At 41.7% G+C, this 18,861-nt stretch overlaps 1 protein-coding gene across 3 annotated transcripts in view; it reads right to left on the bottom strand.

Annotated features, from left to right (window-relative positions):
* Positions 1-9,000, bottom strand: part of LOC103363718 (myocyte-specific enhancer factor 2D homolog) — a 30,559-nt gene extending 21,559 nt beyond the window's left edge. For all 3 annotated transcript variants that reach the window (XM_008290575.1, XM_008290576.1, XM_008290577.1), the window contains exons 1-2: positions 8,809-9,000; positions 728-1,108 (exon numbers count right to left, since the gene is read on the bottom strand). In XM_008290575.1, coding sequence (XP_008288797.1) covers positions 728-781 — 54 coding nt within the window. In that variant the 5' untranslated portion in view covers positions 782-1,108; positions 8,809-9,000. The remainder of the gene's footprint in view (positions 1-727; positions 1,109-8,808) is intronic.
* Between the last annotated feature and the right edge of the window lie 9,861 nt (positions 9,001-18,861).

Below are 18,861 nucleotides of genomic sequence, written 5' to 3'. Positions count from 1 at the left end.
TTTTAACTAGACACACAAAAAAAAGATATTTTAGGCCAATTTTTCATTTTCTCGTCAGTCGTATCATTTAAAGCTTTCATGTTGATCAACTGAAATAATTAACCGTAATAGCTCCTGTCCATTTGTGTTGCTCCTGTAACATTTTCACTCACTGTGGGCTTAATTTCCACTGTAATATAAAGTCCTGCACCTCTATGGAAACAGCATTACCATGGCTACAAGTAGAGAGAACTCAGAAGTGTCTTCTGTGCAGTTAGAGCGCCATACGTCATAAAATTATTATCATTAGTTAGTCTGCAAAAATAGCAAAAAAACCTGGAATCAACATGTGCATCATTTTTCCAAGTGTCCACAGGTGTTAGCAATGCTGCTGGGAAACCTGTGACTCTACAGACTCCAGATATCTTATAATTTTTTAATTAGTTTCCCTACTTGTCTCCGATCTGCTCGGTGCAAACACAGCCTGCAGTTCAGCTGAAAAGTCTGCGTGTTTGGCTGTTGGTCGCAGCAGAGTTGCTAATTGATTCATAGTTTTGTGTGTTAAGTGCTTTTGATGAAATATTATCAATGGGAAGTTGAAAGTCAGACAGTTTTTTCTGTTTTCACAGTTCCTGGCTCTGATAAACGGTGTAATTTTGGCAATTTTTTAATACGATAACATGCCTTTCAAAGTCGCCAGCAGGTTTTGAAGCGAACAGAAACAGTTTGTTGCTTAATAGCGACTCACCTGCTTGTTCCTTTCATCGGTGATCCGTTGGATCTGAATCTTTTTCCTACCCATGATGCTTTGCAGTTGCGAAGACAAATGTTGCAGTCGGTCAAGTGGAGAAGCGCCTCTCGGAAGGCGAGAGAGGAAGTGCAGCCCAGGAACACTCAGGCACAGTCATGCATCCGAGGACACGCGCGCACACGCATTTCTCTGTCCAGGTGCGTTGAGGCGACGCGGTCGAGTCCTTAACCGACGGGCAGCACGAGTGGAGAGGAGACGCTGCAGAGACGTGTGAGGCTGAGAAGTGGAAGAGGTCCTCAGTTCATCGCTTGTTCAACAGGGACTAAAGTGACAAAATCTCCCTGCAGCTGCTGTGGTGAGGAGGACGTCACTCCTCTCCTGCAAGACAGAAAGACACAGAAATGTGAGTGAAAAATCCCAGAGATACGAGTCCTCACTCGAACGAGCGAGGGTGCATCCGTAAATCAATAAACGATCATGTTCTCGTTGCCGTAAAGCGCTCTGAGATTGCCTTTTGTGTGAGATGCGCTCTGCAAATTTGCCTGCTTTGTGTGAGGAAATGAAAATAATGTAATCCCACTGTTCAGTCGAATTAACGTGACAACAACAAAGACAACAATGCTCTCTGATTGTGAGTGCAGGGGGCACCAGCCAACACGCCGCAGCAGAACAATACGATAAATTCAGCTGCTTCCGGCGTCCAAGGCCGCTCCAACGATCATTTCAAGTACGAAAAAAAGTGATCAATCGCACTAAATGTTGCGGAAAACTCAATTCGGTGCCAAGATCTGGTTCATTTTAAGACGCATCATTAAGCAGACTGCAAACAGGTCAGGGGGAAAGGCATTTTATTAAGCACATTGTTGATTCGATCTGAGGCTTTGAATGAGATGCTGTAGTTTGACCAAGACATCAGTGGCATGAAGACAAAATTCTCTGATTCCAGCTTGTTAAATTTGAATATTTCTTTATTCTTGTATGAGAGTAAAGTTAATATATTTGGGCTAGATGTCATCTTGGGCTTGGGGAAAAGACTGATAAACATTTTATTCATTTTAAAGGATAATCAACAGTCGAATTGACAATGAAAATAATTATTAGATGAGCTAAAGTCATTGATCAATTATTGAAAAATACATTTAAATGTTCTTTCCAGCAGCGTCCTCATTTACTCCATACCTGCAACCCAGTCCACTACTTTCAGAAAACACACCTGCTGGACGTCATTAGTTGTTAAAGTTAATAACACATATTATCCTAGAAATTTCCCACAGTGGGTCTCAAAACAGAAATGCACAAAGTGTTACACCAATTATTAAATCAACGACATAGCAAACCAAATGAGCTTCTCTATTTTGACTAACTTATGATCAACTTTTGGTCAGTTAGTGTTTTAGAAGCCAAACAATGACGCAGATAATCGATGGTACAACTAATTTGTTGCAGCTCTGCACAGAACTAAGCAGCTAAACATGTGAGTCATCAGAATGCGCAAGAAAGCAGTCAGCATGTTTCTCCACACGCGTGACACTTCGGCCGCTTTAGGGCCGCTCGGTGTCGATACTGAAACAATCGATGCCGTTTGAAGTAAAACCAGAGCGGCCCTCCATGAGGCGACGTCAGCGGACAGCACGGGCAGCTCAAGATCTTTAAAAGCTGATTTGGTGGCAGAAAAGTAGAAGACGAGGCCACTTCACAAGGATCTGAAATCTATTGACTTACAGGATTGTAAAACTGACAAATGCTAGAACAGTTTTGTTTTATTTTTTTTATTAAAACTGAAAGACCAAGGTTGCTGGCATCTCACTGTCATTAGCAACCAGTTTTTGTACAACACAGCTGTATGTGGGGGATTGGTCAGACTTTAACATCGTCATTACCATTTGTATAAAAGGTCTGAGAGCCATGAATGAAATAAAAGGAAACAATGAAGATTTGGTGAATAGAAAGTCCTTGAGAACTCAAAGCTCTTCATCATCGTGCTAAAGAAAAGCAGTCAGATTTGAGACTAAAAAACTGGCTGCTCTTCCATTCATCCAACCAGAGATGACCGACTTGGTTATAGAAATATGAATCAATCATATTGCTGCACTGATAAATACTTAGAAAACCAAGAAGCAGTGAGAGCGTTTTGTCTTTGTGACACTTTCACTTTGCTTATTTGTGTCGGCCGCAAACGTCACATCATGTTGACAAGTCACACATACAAGCTGCACGTATGCTGCCTGAGGTCAGGGCTTTTCATACAGCCGTGATTCAAGTTTACAGTCAGGTTGCAGAACTAGTCCCATTTTAATCACAATTCTAACATCAGCAACTCATTCAGATTTAATGTCAACGCTTTGCATTTAGAGCGGCTGGTTTGGGGCATTAAATCGAGCTCTGTTTGTCGGTTTACGGTGGATTTATAACCTCACATTTGGGAATTTGCTGGTTTTCTTTGTGATCTTTGGTTTTTGCACTGATGGTCAAAAAAAGAATATTTTTTGACATCTTGTTGGCAAAACAATAAATCAGAAACATTATCAGATGAACTGATGATGAAAGTAAAGGTTAGCTGCAAGTCTACTTCCGTATAACCCAATTTTCACCAACCATTGCTTCCAATACGATTGTATGGCCAACATTTATTGTGATTTTTATTTTATTTATTCAACATCAACAAAGCGAGGTCTTAAAATGAAAAATATGCCTATAATAAGCGAAGTTAGAGCCAAAACTGTTCTAAAAATTGGATGACTTGAGATGGATTGACCCAGATATGTAATGATCCACGTATTGTAAATTCATCTTTTTGTATGTATCTTTAATTTCAACAATGAAGGTAAAAATGAAAATGAAACGGTGACTGCAAATGGACGCCGAAGATCAGCTGTCCTAATTTCATTACTGACAATTTTTCACGTCTTTACGTCCCAAACGCTTCTACGTCCAACCTAAAATCCCGTTCTTGTTCCTACCCGTGGACTCTGTGGCGATTGTGTTAAGTTTTCCCTCCAGTCTTAACCCTCCACGTCCGTGCTTTCCTGTGGGATTGTTGTTAGGCCAGACGGAAAGAATGAAAACGCCACTGGAGTGCACATGGGGCCTCCGCAAACCACATTTCAACACATGTCCAGCTTGAGAATTAATCAGAAGATTGTTAAAACTCCAGCACATGAGCTTCGGCTCTAATGGCGGCCGAGGCTGCACACAGGAATTCACACGAGACAGCGATCTTGTAAATGATTAGACTGCTCCTTTAATCTATCTTTTTGTTTGCATTCGTGCTATCACCACCTGGCCGGGCAGGTGCTGGCCTTTTTATCCATTATGACTTTTTCTGCTTGCTAGCAAAACCAATTTTCTGTGGAGATGCACAGATGTGATACGCTGGATCACCACTGCTAATCTCTCTAAGGAGATCAGGTGTCGTCTGTGCTGCGTATTTACACTACGGCATACATTTATTCTGAGGCCACAGCAGGCCATGACTCAGTTTTTAGCACCAAAGCATGCCTGTACTCATTTAACCTCACATCAAAGCGACTCCAGCGGCTTCTACTCAGCGGCGGAAACAAGAGTTTGGTTTCGACACTGTTGTTTGATTATTACTGGTTTCACACAAAGTTGAGTTGAGGTATCGGAAACAGCATCCCCAGTTTCCACACGCTTTTAGTCACAACATTTAGTGTGAAGATGCTGCAAGGTTTGCCTGGGAAGTGTGGCACTTCCTGTGAAGTCAGCCCTTCATAGGTAGCAAGGAGTAGAACTAATGTGAAGCTGACTTACTGATCAACAGAAAACCAACCAGAGAAAAGAGCCAATTTATAAGCAATTTGAACAATTCTGTGTTGAGGAGTATTGAGACTAAATGTTGGGCCATGATTAGAATTTTTCCACTATTTTTTTGACACTTTATTAACCACTTATGCTATATATTGTGAGACAAACAAGAGAATCAGTATTCCTTCAAATGTCTTGTTTGGTCTGAACTTCAGTACAAAAGATTTTCAAACTACAGTGACCAAAAGAAACCCTAAAAATTGTCAAATCAAATTGTGAAACTGGATAAATATTTGGCATTTTTGATTGAAGAATAACCCAATCAATGAGCGATATAGCTGGTCATTAAAGACTTGTGTGTTGTGGTTTTTGGTGAATGTAAGAGGTCTGCAAACCCAAAGTCCACCAGGAGTTATTCTCTCTTACAGAAAACTCTTTTCCCATTTGAAGTCCAGGCTTTTACTTATTTACCTCACCATGTAACACATTAGCATCACATCTGCTTAGTGGCTCGTTTGGCCCTCAAACAAAGACAGCTTTTTTTGCAATCTGCCATTAGCATTCCTGCAGCAAAGCACCATTTGAAAGCAAGCAGACATATTCTAGCCGACCACTAAAATAAAATCATACACCTATAAATGTGCATAATCAGGGAGCTTTAACTGTTTTAGCTCAATATCACAGCTGCACATTCTCTCCAGGTATCAGCTCCTACTGCTGATGTACAAACTGGAGCACTGAGTTGGGAATCTCTGCTTTAGAAGACCTACTTGGCCAGTTTAATGGATAATCATCATTATCGTCATGTCAAAGGGGTTTACATTAAAGACGCTAAACGCTATCGGACATTCACGCAGCAGCTCTTTGCTCACACAGCCAGCAAACAATGTAAAACAGCAGCAATGATCAGAAAACAGTACAGTGTCAAAACCTGTTTAATTTAATCAATTATGTTATTTCAATTAATATAATGTTGTTTTTTTTTTGTTTGGAATTACACCATCCTTGATGCTTTAGCAATATTGCTAACATGACATTCATACCAATAAAGCACACTAAATTAAACTGGTATCTATTATTAAATAACATCATATTAAAGAATCCATTAAATCAAATAACCCTCCACATTAACACGGTGCTCCACTCTTGCAGCTATGTATGTATTCTGTGGTTTGTGCTGTGCTTAGCTGGAGCTTTTCATACATTAAATCTGCATTCACAGCACTGCTGAGCATCATCGGATCATTCAATGGCTGCAACTCCGAGGCACCAACTCCAAACAATTACCACAACCCGACATGCAGAGATATCCCACTGCTAGAGGGGGAAATGATTTCAAAAAAACGCTCTTCCCTACTGACTCGACTAACTTTGCCACTGTCAGGCTACGGTATTATCTTTGATTAGTTGTGAATTGACCAGGATCGGGCTACACCGCAAGGCTTCTGTCTGGCCTCGCTCTCCCCGACTGCCCTCTGCATGGCTGCCCCCTCATTACTGTAATTGACACGTTCATCCCTCCTCTTCCCCCTTAAGGCGCTGATGGCTCAATTAAGGAGCTGGCCGCAGGACTGATTGGATGCCAAGATAACGAGGTCGCTGCCTGGCTGAAGCTGAGTCCTGCATGAAGCCAGACCAAACTCGCACAGTGACATACGGGACGCCAAACAGGCAGAACGGACAATCTAAACAATACATCGGAGGACGCTAGATAAAAGAGCACAATGGTGATGAATGGCTGGACCAAGTTTGCCTCATTATCTTAAGAGGGAAAGCATTTGGTCGCTGTGGTAAAAAAAAAAAAAAAGAGCCACGCATATGTTATTCGAATCATCCAAGCGACGGTTACGCAACCCTCGAATATTCTTCTGATGAAGGGGAGCACAATCAAGCTCAGGGTAGGCATCTGTCTGTTTTGGAGTAGTGTAATTAGTGGCCATGACCTTTAGCGGATTATGTGCTAGCCAATGAAATGTGCCAAAGCCCCAAGATGAATGGTCAGGGCCTCAAACATGGCTCGCAGTGGAGTTTAGCCCATCTACCGCTCTCAGACTAGCATTTAGGACTTAGGACGGCCTTAATGGCTCAATCTCAACTCGCCAAAAGGTGGACGGCAGTGATTTGCAGAGTCCTATGACATCAGAGCAATACCTGACAGTATAACGCTACATACAGTGGTGCGAGACGAATATATTCACGTAGGCTAACAGCAATACATCTATTAATACGCTGAGTATTTTTGTTGGTTTTGGTAGAAAAATGACAGAAAATGGTAGAAAATTCCCATCATTATTTACTACAGTCCACAGTAGCATCTTCAAATTCATTTCATCACCTTATACTTCCAAGAAAGGAAGCAACCCAGCACATGTGTTGGAGCTTAGTTCAAGGATTTGTCCTATTTGCTTGCAAAATGTCTGACAGAATTTTTAGTCAATCATCAATTAAATCAATTAACTGTTTCAGCACTACACAGCTTTAAATGACGCTGACAGTTTGGCCAAAATATCCAACCAATTGACAAGGCTGTTAACATTTTTGAACAGATTTACATCGGTACCGCACGCCGTAAAAACGTCATCTTAAAGAGAGATGTTAAATATATTGCTGAGGGCCGCTAATAAAACACATCATGTCAAAGCACATGCTTGAAATATTATAGCCGACATAGAAGAAAAAAACTTGGAATGTAAAAATGCTCCCACTGTATTTACTGTCTGCATCTACACATTCCCAGTTTGTCAAGACGCTAGACATGAAATGAGCTGACATTTTAGATTATGCAATGGATCTGCCTGATGCTATAATATAAATAAGTTAAAATTTTAATGTTATGTTCATCTTGCTTGGCTTTAGCTGACACAAGAGATAAAAGTTTAAAATTCTCACAGCCCAAATGATGCTAACAATCCAAGACCTCAGTGCCGTCTTGAGGAATTGTTGCTGTGGGGAAACTGTTTAATTCTGTTCATCTTGGCAACCTTTCGCAGCTTTGTCAGCTCGACTCCTACCACAGAGACGTCAAGGTTCGATATGAATGTTATTTTAAGCATTTTAATAAAATACCTTCCTTGATGACAGGAAGGTTTTTGGCCAGCCGGCGTGTTGATCCTGCTGTGAGGCCAGCACAGAAACAGGACTTGGGAGCTTTTGCAATCCAAACAATACGGTGACATTTTGAAACCTTTGAAAACAACGATTTTTTTTTGTGCTCGATCCAAAGCACATATGAAACATTACAATAAGCAGGCAGGTGGCGGCGGAGGTTATTTCGTGAAATGTGTGTGCCATCCGTGCAGCCTGATCTCTGGGGCTGCGCTACCTACAGATGTTGATGTGAATCCATCTGCAGGGTCGTCTCACAGCGGTGGATCACCCTGTCAAACTGGCCTACTTCTAGCCCAGCAGCTTCGGCATCTACCCTGGGAGGGCAGGGAAGAATCACGGCTGCCGCTGAACACATAACCCCTGCCAAAGCATGATCAGTGCCCTAATTTGACTGGCTCCTAAGGTGTACATTTAAGAATAAAAATGCCAGCATCATAGCTTTGCAATTTAAACATTTTTGTGCCTTTTTTTTGTGTTAAATCTACATCACACACTACAAGCAGAGCCAGTGCAGGAAAATGTGATGATCTTTCCTCAGGCTCGTGTTAATAGTGAGCCTTCAAGAGCTGGAAAAAAAAAACTGGATGAACAGCTTTGAACAATAAAGTCTCTTATATGTGTTCTCCTTAATGTCATTACACTAATGACCACGTTAGATCTGGTATGTGGGGTCCACATGAGGTTAAAAGGACTATTTTTTTTAAAATAACAAACTGGGAGCTGTATCCTCCAACCATGATGACAGATGGAGTCTGGAGACTGAACAGGCCCGCTGACGGCAGACAGGTACCCCGCTGGATCTAATCTGACATGTTGGGAGGCTGAGACCGCTGTCAGATCGTGTGCCCCGGTTTTACCGAACCAAATGTACCGTTAGGACACAACAGCCGGGGTTGATTTACGAAGCAAAGGCCGAGCTAGCGTTACTCTCCACAGGCCATTTCACAATTTTCTAGTTACGAGTCCCGACCGACAGCCATTACCTTCCTCACTCTCCCCATATAACTCGGCTTCGGCGAGCTGGAGTACGCACTACTTTTAATCACATTACGGACATTTTGTGCCCAAATATCGGCTGCGTGTGTGTGTGACACAAACCAGCGCGGTGTTGCCGATTAGTTTGCAATATTTAAATGATAAAGCGAGCAGGTCTGCACCCGTGCGAGGAAAAAAGACGCAGGAAGGAAATGTATCACTCCACTTACCCTGAAATATTGCCGTTAAACGCCGAAAATAGGCCTGTCACCACCCGCTCCGGAGGCGAGCCGCGCTAATTAGGAACCGTTAATTAATTGCGTTGAAGCGACGTCCCTATTTACATGAATCCGCGGCATTTTATTCCATTTAATGTTGATGTAACTATACTGTCCACCCAGGCGACACAGCGTACCCAGTGTACGATCGACGTCATTGGCATCAGCCCGTGAGTGACCCGCGGGGGATCCAATCGGGAGCCGACGTGCGAACTTCTCGTCCAATCGCGGAGCGTTGTCGCCTCGGTGGGCGGGCCCGCAAGAGAGGACATGACGGAGGTGACGGCCATGTTCTGCAATAGTGTTTGTATCCCTCCGCCTCAGTATTTACCTTTTGCATGATTTTGCATGTGGGGAAAATGTCACTGTAGCCCCGCTGTGCCCTGCCTGCTTTCCATAAGAGAGCCCGCTAGGCCATTTGTTTTTCTCCGCCACATCCCGAATAACCGCCCGTTAAGGCGTGTGAAGCTTGTCAAAGAGGGAAATGTGGAGTGTGGCGAGAGGTTGAGCGTCTAAAATGTTCTTGTAGACCTTTTTGTCACGGCTTCAGACGCTGTGCCACCATAGTCTGGTGAAACGTCCACGGATTTTTTTTTTTTCCAGCCAGTCGCCTGCTGGCAATTTGCATGTACAGAGAAATATATAAATCAGTCATTAAACGTCTAAAAATGTGTAAAAATAAATTTCAGTTCAACCACATACAGTTTTATAGTGCAACACACATTTCCAAATTAGCATATTATGATATTGTTGTCATGTATGTCTACTTTCACCATATATAGGCCTCTGTATGTGTGTGTGTGTGTGTGTGTATATATATATATGCTGGATACTTTACACAATAGGTCCCTGGGGCCAAATGACCTTTGCATCTTAATTCCATTCTCCTGGGTCACCTCTACCTTCTTCTCGCTAGTTTGCAGCTTTGATTACACTTCTGCTATCTGCGTGCTACCATTTTCAGGATCCCATTCACTTCAAGCAACAACAACCTCTGAACGGCAACGCACAATGCTGAAAAATTTAAGTTTAGCCATAAGGTTTGGAACATGCAATAAGGCAGCATTGCTTTTTTTTTTTTTTTTCTTTTTGAGAATTAGTCATTTTAACAACAGCGCTTGCCTCTCTGCACTTACCTCTCCTCTCTTGTTTTTCATGGGACATCTTTGAACGGCACAAAACCTAAAAGTCCATCAGTGTTAGATAATAAATAGAAATAGTGAAAACACGGTAAATAAAAGAAAATCATTGGCATTGACAATTTTAAGTTGACTTTAGCTAAACCTTGATGCTGGTTTTAAACACTGCAAAGCTTCCTGAGTCTATCATGTTTGAGGACAGAATTCTTTTTCACAACTATTTTAACTTGGAAAATAGATTGACAAAAAGCTTTCCGAACTGTGGTACCCAGTGACCTCTTGTAAATTCCTTTAACTAAGATGGACCACATAAGCATAATATAATATAGATTTTTTTTGCCTTTTTTAGGCAGGCCATTCTCTACTACTGACAGAATTTTGTGTTGCATCTCATCATCATTCTGCTATCCAGGATCCAGGGGAGAAATTAGTTTGTATTCCTTTAAAACAATCACTGCTGCATTGGGTGGTGCTAAGCCCAGGATGCAGCAATGGTGCCCCTGCAAAGTAGTGATCGAGTTATTTAGACGCATACAGCATTCATATGTATGCCTCCAATTAGTAAATTTAACCTTTACCTCATGTTGCTCCCCATTTTTCCAATCTCTTTCCATTGCAACTTTTAAATAAACTTAAAATGGCCCCAATAACTCAGTTTTGACACAGGGTTCCTTAACAACACAGCTTCCCTAGTATTTCATTTTATAATGTGCTTTAAAGGTGCATATATCAATTAATCAAATTACCACAAAGTAATTGCCAAACAACGCAACCATCTTGGGCCCCATGAACTCCAGCTTTGCCCAGTTCATAATCCAGCCTTGAACAGTTATTACAGCATTCCTTGCCCTGAGATGGACTCTTGCATAACTTGTACTATAACCCTGTATGTGCAATCCATAGTAATAATAGGCCGTGCTGATAGTTTGTTGCCCAGGTCTTATCTGCCATGCTGCATATGTTAAACTGAGCTTCTGCCTGTTTATAACTGTCAGCATTTCTTCCTATAATTTTTAGTCTGTTGGAAGTAAATGAGAATCTACATCAGACATGTCATTGCACTTGGCCAGTATAGCTGCCTCTGGTTAAAATTCAAAACATAAAGGGGTGCACGCTCCTTTCTCTGTATTACAGCAGTTTATTTAATCTGTGATGTCCTGTTTTCATCGTTACGTTCTTTTCATGTTAGGATAAAGCTTCCTTTACATGTGTTGTTTTGATCGCAATGAGCAAGCAGTTTGTGACATAAAACCAAAAACCATCTGCGTTGTCTTTGTCAGCTGAAAAACAGCTTATTATCATGCCCAGTTTCACTGAAATGGGCTCTGCAGGCAGCAAGCATCTGCAGCTTGTTAGCTTGCTGGCAGTCGTATCCATCCTATTCTTTTCAATGAAAAATCTTGACAGGCTCTTTAAAGCAGTTTTTCACAACATGGCATGCCAGGTGAAAAGAAACCTGCTATTCTTGTCAAGTTGTCTCCCTCAGCTCTTTAAAAGATGACTGCATTCGAAAAAATACTGACACATTGCGATAGATTTCCTTAGAAGTAACAGAAGTGTTACTGTCCTGAGAAAAGGTAGTGCTATTCCTCTACAAGAATACCGATTAGTTTCTGGGTCTCTGGGTGGATGTCGGTCTCGCTCTGCTCCCTGCTCTGTATTTCATGTAACGGCTCCACATTCAAGTTCGCTGGAAAGACTGATGCTGGTGTGATAAACATGCAGCTGGACTCAGCTGGTGGTTAGCTTAGCATAAAGACTGGAAACAATCAAAAAGCTAATCTGACCCGGACCAAAGGTTAAAAAATATGCACACATCAATCAATAGAAGCTCAATAATCAGCGTCTTGTTTGTTGAATTTCTCCAGAAACCGAAACTATCAAGACAGAATCCGAAACAAGAAAGTAAATAAGTGCATTTCCCACCATGTTTCCCTGATTAAGGATTCAGAGCTGACAGGTACATAAACAATGAACAGAGGTAGGTGGGAGGAGGTCAGTAGCCCATTTGCAAATGTTTGCCCTGGGGCCTACAAATATGTTAACCCAGTCGTGGCAGTTGGCAATCATATATGCTGCCAGAGTGAAACCAGTGGGCGCAGTTCATCCTGTTACTGAGATCACATTGATGTGCGCGCTGCTCTCTAGAGAGTCGAAAAAGCTGCCTTTTAAAAAACGTTTCATTTCTAGTAACGTGCTGCCCACATCTTTTCTCTGCATTTCTAAGCAGACTGGTGTCCTAGTTTAAGAACATATGCTGTATCAGACCCAGTGCTGGGGACCACTGGGAATACAGAGGCTCACAGAGATAAAGCACATGACATCTTGGAAAAATGCCTCATAAGGGACATCTTGGATTAGAAACACAGTATCAAAGGCGGGCTTGATCTGTTGGATTCAAACCCATAAACTACAAATAGGCAGGGAGATGAGTCACAGTCAGATCTCACAAGAGCCGGCACAGGCGTGGACCGTCAAGTGTGGACGAGGAGCACGGCGAAGCAGAAGATTAATGCAGCAAGAGGAAACGAAGAAGTCTGTTCCGGTGGATGGAGGAATGAAAACCCTGTTAAGGTACACTGAGAAATGCAGATATGGATTGCAGGAATCCTGTGATGTAAGTTTTGAAAAGTTCATAGAAGTCATTTGGATGAAGTCCAGCGGCGAGTAGAAACTCAAAGTCTGTAGCATAATAGTGTCCAGAGGCAGGCATACAGTAAGAAATGAAATGCAGGACAGAGATCAGGCACCACAGGAAGGAAACATTCAGATGTAGAAAGAATTGGCCTTGGGCTGCTACAAAGAAATGAGTGGGCATCTGTTAAATGTCCTCCACTGGCTGAGGAACACTCGGCGGTGGCTGCACATGCACACGTAGAGCAGGTTAATTGCCAGTTTGGTGGTTTGATCCTTCATCTCAGAATGTTTTTAAGCCTAAATCTAATCCAGCAAATATTGGAGCACACACACAGAGGTTAGGGTATCCACGTTTGCACGCAGTAATTAGCCCCCATCTTCACATGTACAACCCGAACAAAGGGCAGCATAACAAATCAGTCCATTGTTTAATAAGTGCATCTCGATCCATGCGACTGACTAAACCTGACGGGTCATCGCATCCCATCTGCGCGCCTGGAAATGTGCTTCACTCTCAGCTTGGTAATGACAAAAACAAGCCAGAGTGCTCTCCATGCAGGTTTACCCCTCTCCGCTGCCCACACACACTCCACACTGCCTCCTACATGTACTCCAGCGCCATCATGTCACTCCTTTATCATCTCGTTTTCTCGTGGAGACGAGAGCTACCTGCCACTCGTACTACTCATTCTGAGGCACTCGCTTGTTTTTTGACAGAATTTCTGCAATAATATACTTCTTGGTTCTTCTTTCTTAAACAACAACAACAACAAAAAAAGAGTTTTCAACTTAATTTTAAGGAAAATCAACTAAAAGTGTCCTATTTTTCACAACTTCGGTGCTCGTTTTTGTCAAGCACAAAAGGTAAAAACCTAATTTTCTTTATTTTCTAGTCCTACTAAACGGCGGTTGAGTTGCACCAGAAAAAAATTAGAAGAGACACATTATGCTAAAAACTCATTTTCACACTTTTACTGAGATTATAGAATACCGGTTTTGAAGGCGTAAAGTGTAATTTCATGTTGACAGAATCCACAGAAGTAAACTGCCGTCACCAAAGCAGAAAAATAAGTGAAACTGTCTTTTTTTTAATCAACTACAGCTCAAATACACTTTATATAGTCTATAACTAGATGGTATGTGGCAGTAAACTGGAATTTGCCACACATAAATTTTCTGCTGATGTTAGAGGCCTTAAAAGTGGAATAAATGTCAACCAAAGCTTGTATTTTTAGCAGCAAATATGGATAAATTCATGCACACTTGTAGGAGCTGTCTGGTACCCTAATACCACCCCAGTTCGAACACTTTTTCCTACTTTCTTGGACCAGTAACTCAAAAAAGCTGCCACAGTTGGAGCCATGTACAGTTTTGTCTGAGTCATTGCTGAATTTCATGGCTGTGGGTGTTCTATTTCTGGACTTTAAATGGTTTCCCAAGTAAGACATTTTGAGGGGTGGAAATACAAAAAAATCCCAAGTCAAAAATCCCCTTCCCCAAAAATAAATCAAATCAGGTTTATTGTTATTTTGCTGTACATACACAGTTTCTTCAGGATCATTTAAGCTTTGTGGAATGAACATCTGGGACAGACACTAAACGTCCACTCTGTCTCCTAAAGGGGGCGCTGCGTCCATGGAGGTTCGCCATCACGTTGAACATGGCGAACCTCTTCAGGTCCTGGAAAGTCTTCAGGGACACAAAGACACACACAGTCTGACCTCATATGAAACTGTCAGAAGTTTAGGACAGTGAAGAGAGAGAGAGACAGGAAAGTAGGGGGGACGGACTTGCAGCAAAGGACCATGAGCGGGATTCAAACCCACGGCCGCTGCATCATGGATTATAGCCACTGTCCATGGGTCGCCAGCTCAACCAGTTGAGCTATAGCAGCAGCCCGGCCAAAACATTTGTGGAACAGCTCTGTGAGGCAGCATGTGAGCACAGCAGCGCTTTAGGCTTAATGTTCATTTTAGCATATCAGCACACTTACTATGACAATGTTGACATGCAAATATTAAGCAGTTAGGTCGAGGAAATAATCTAAATATTATGGAAATTACAATATGGTATATAATCTGTAAAATGCTTTTTAATTATTTATCAACCTGGGCTAGCCTGTTTCATTTTATGCTGATGACACACTGATGTACCTCGTCAGAGCCCGGCGCCTGAGTTCTCTCATTGATTACCTTTCAGATGTCAAAAAACTGAATGACAAATCATTTTCTTTAGCTGAACCCAAGCGTCACATGGAAAATCAGATTCTGACATCAGCTGGTTCCCTTTTGGATCATTTCAAGTCTGTTGTAGAGTCTTGGTGTCTGCTTTGACAGTAATCCAGGTTTTGAGCAGCATACCACAAAGCTTATGCAATCATACTTTTTATCATCTTAGAAATATCTCAAAAATACTCAACTTTTAAAGACACACAGACCATTTTACACGCTTATATTTCATGACGCTTGGATCCCTGTAGTCATGTTTTCACCTTTCTGAACTGAAAATCTATTGATTGGCTTCACTCCTCCCGTTTTAGCCTCTTTACAATGGCTCCTGGTGTGTTTTAAAATAGATATTCTTCATTATTGCCTCTCTCCCAGCTGTATCTCTGACTTCTTGGTGCACCACTATGAGGTATTCAAGCAGAGGTCGAAAATCTAAAGAGGACGGAGCTTTCGCAGTCGAGCAGTTTGCCCCGAGGAAACCAGGTCGGATGAGTCAGTAATCTCTTCTAAGTCTCTTCCTAATGCATAATTTTATAAGAGAGCCTTGCCTGATTTTATTTAAGTTTTATTTCCCATTGCGCTGTTGAAAATGTGTTTTACGTCTTGTAAAATCTGATGATTAGGTATCGTGGATTTTGCAAAGTGCCCAGGGTCACAGATTAGTTCTATTGCAGTCACTGGTGTCATGAAATGCTGTACATCGTGTGACTAATCGTTGTTACGTCTTGAGAAACTGGTTTGGGAAACAATAAAAAAGTAATTTGACCAAAATAATCCCTGACGTCAGGTAACAGAAGCTTTGTGATGAACGCCTACAAACCAGTTTTACGTGGAAATGCTCAAAGCTTGACACACAATGCAGCACATATTTCAAATTTCCTTTTTGTCCCTGTGTGTTTTTTCTTTCCCCTCCTCTATTCACGCCTGCTCTGAGCCACAAACGGCCCCATCAGGTAACTCTGAGTATTATTTTCCTCCCTCAGTCTGCCCTCTTTGTATTACTGTGTTTTCACTGATAAATGCACCCATAAAAGTGTTGGCGCAAAGAGACAAACCTCATAAGTCGGCTGGAGGAGATGTCGCCGATAAAGCACCGCTGTTTGGACTCAGCTGTCAAGAATCAAATCTTTGAATCGATGAAATAACACGGAGCCAAAAATAAAAACAAGGCTGCCGACAAGACGACCAGAAAGAAACGGTTCTAATTAATAAGTAACGCTTCGTTAAACGGACCAGTGACATAAATTATTTCTATGATTATTTCAGAATGAGTTATTGGATGTGTTTTCAGCTCCTGTCACAGCTTTTTCACCACAATGCAAAGTCCTGCACCTCCATGGAAACAGCCACGACTAGAAGTAGAAAGAAGATATCTTCGGTTTAGCATCACAAAGTCACAGTGGAATGAATCATGTAAAGAAAACATCCAATTTACTTTTATTTTTCTCCCAAAAACTGTAAAAACTTGGAATCAGAATGTAACAGATGTGCCCGTCTACAGGGGATGAATGGGGCCTTTATGTACCACAGATATTTTGCTTCTTACATTTACATGTGTTTCCATACTTGCCTCCTATCTATCTGTGTAAACACAGCCTGCAGCTTCAGCCCAGATCGGCCAAAAACTCCCTGAATTTTTGTTGTGTGACTGTCGGTCGCAATGAGTCACTGAAGGCTTCGCTGCTGCTGCGACGAGGAGTGTTTGTTTTTACAGTATCCCGTTAGAGCAAACACTGTATTTTGTTTTTTTTTCTGCAAATTTTATGTGAGACATGTAGAATAAAGTGATTTTGATGAAATATTATGATTCTAAGCTTTTGACCGGAGGGCACATCGTTGTTGGAGGACTATCAGGAAGTGGAAAATCCCTCGATGCTTTCTGTTTTTATAGTTTCTGACTCATGAATGGTGTTTGTTTGGCGACTCTTCAAAGACAATATGTCTTTTCAAACCCACCAGCGGGTTTTGGGGTTCAGAGGGTTTGTTTTCACCGACACGTTGCTGTATTGGTAGGCTGATAGTGGGTCTGTATCAGAAACATGTTGGGCAGATAATGGTTTGTGTTTGCAGTTCTGCTGTGTGTGAAACCTTATAAAAAAATACAAAACAACTTAATGTTACAGGATGTTTTCTACAAGAGCAGACGTGGACATCAGTTGTTTTTTTAGCCCTATTATCACAGATGCTCTTTTAAAATCATGAAAGATCCATCCATCCATCCATTACCTAGACACCGCTTAATCCTCGCTGAGGTCATGGGGGGCTGGAGTCTATCCCAGCTGACTCAGGGTGAAGGCAGGTTCACCTGGACAGGTAACCAGTCTATCACAGGGCTACACTTAGAGACAGACAACCAAGCACACTCACATTCACACCTACGGACAATTTAGAATCACCAATTAACCTCAGCATGTTTCTGGACTGTGGGAGGAAGCCGGAGAACCCGGAGAGAACCCACGCTGCACGGGGAGAACATGGAGACTCCACCGGGTGTCCTCATCGGGATGGGAACCAGCGATCTAACCATGGAGCCATCTTGCAGCCCAGGTATCTGTATAAGAACCGAGAGCCAGATAAAAATCTGGTTAGCAGGCTGTGGGAGATTTTGACAAAGGTGATGCTTGTGGGTGCCGCTGTAGCTCACCTGGTTGAGCTGGCGTCCTAAGCACAGGTTTTAAAATCCCTGACGTGGAAGTCATGAGGTCAAATCCCACTCATGACCCTTTTCCGCAGGTCCTTCCCCCATTCTTCTCCCCCACTTTCCTGTCTCTATCTTGACTGTCCTAAGCGGAAAAGGCCAATAACTTTAATATATATATATATATGTTTTGGCTGACTTCTATCAAAATAAAGGCAAAAAAATAAACTTAAAGAAAAGATGATGCTTGTATCACAGAAATTAAAAGTTGTTTTTAAAATAAAATGAGAAAGGGATTCATTCAGCCTGTTAAAAACAACACTGATCATTTCTATCACTTAAATCTAGAAAAATCATTTGAATTGTAAAATAAAATGTTAGAAATGTGGACAATGATGTTTGTTACACATCTGGATCCCTGTTTGATCAGGAGATGACCTTTTCAAAACTTTTCTTGTCTTAACTTTAGGTTGATATTAAATTTTGTCGTCTCGCTGATATTCTGTTATTTTAAACTGACGTATTTTTATGTGAATGGACCCCAGGAAGACTGGCAACCACCTTGTGGAAGCTAATGGGGATCCAAATAAAGAATAAAGAATAAAGTTGGTGTTATTTGGGGTTTTATTCCTGTGCTTTAGTGATTTAGAGTCTGCATTCTGCTCTATTTATGTTATCTGTTACCAGTTTCCTCACATTTATATTTCTATTTTGTCTTTTGTACACTGAATTTCATGTAATGAAATGTGCTTTATGAGTAAAAGTGTCATTACGCAAGATTTTACAGGAGTTTGTTTTTTTCCATTCCTTGCTGTCCACCTAGAACTTCTGTGATCTTCATTACCAACACTGTAAATCTGCTCTGTTGCTTTTCTGAGATATGGATCCTCTTCACTGTTTTTTTCCATTTTTATTTACTATTAAAAGCTTTTTCAGGGGGATTTTTTTTCCCTCATCAGAGTCCAAGAACAGGGAGCGTACAGACCAGAAAACCCTCAAGGCAGAAATTGGAAATCTGTGATATCCGGCTACATAAATAAATCTCAGTCGACTGCATGCTCTATGAAAACGTCTCATAACGCAGCCATTGTGCAGCGACGCTTTGAGGAATGCCTTCAGCAGCCAAAACTAAGAGTCCCAACAGTAAGCCCAGTGTGTGATGAACAACATCAATTTTCAGAAGTAGCCTCTGTGATAACCAGCTTTCATCTCACTTGTCTGGTGAAAGAGAAACACGCTGAAAACAAATATTCCTGGAGGGGATGGAGAGAGCACAGGGCTCGATTATCATCTGGGCGAAGTTAGCAGCAGTGGCAGCGTCCCAGAATTTTACCAGAAAATTACAAAAAGTACAAATGTAGGT

This window comes from Stegastes partitus, unplaced genomic scaffold, assembly GCF_000690725.1.
Source record: "Stegastes partitus isolate 25-593 unplaced genomic scaffold, Stegastes_partitus-1.0.2 Scaffold684, whole genome shotgun sequence".
Classification (NCBI taxonomy): domain Eukaryota; kingdom Metazoa; phylum Chordata; class Actinopteri; family Pomacentridae; genus Stegastes; species Stegastes partitus.
This window is presented reverse-complemented; position numbering and strand designations above follow the sequence as displayed.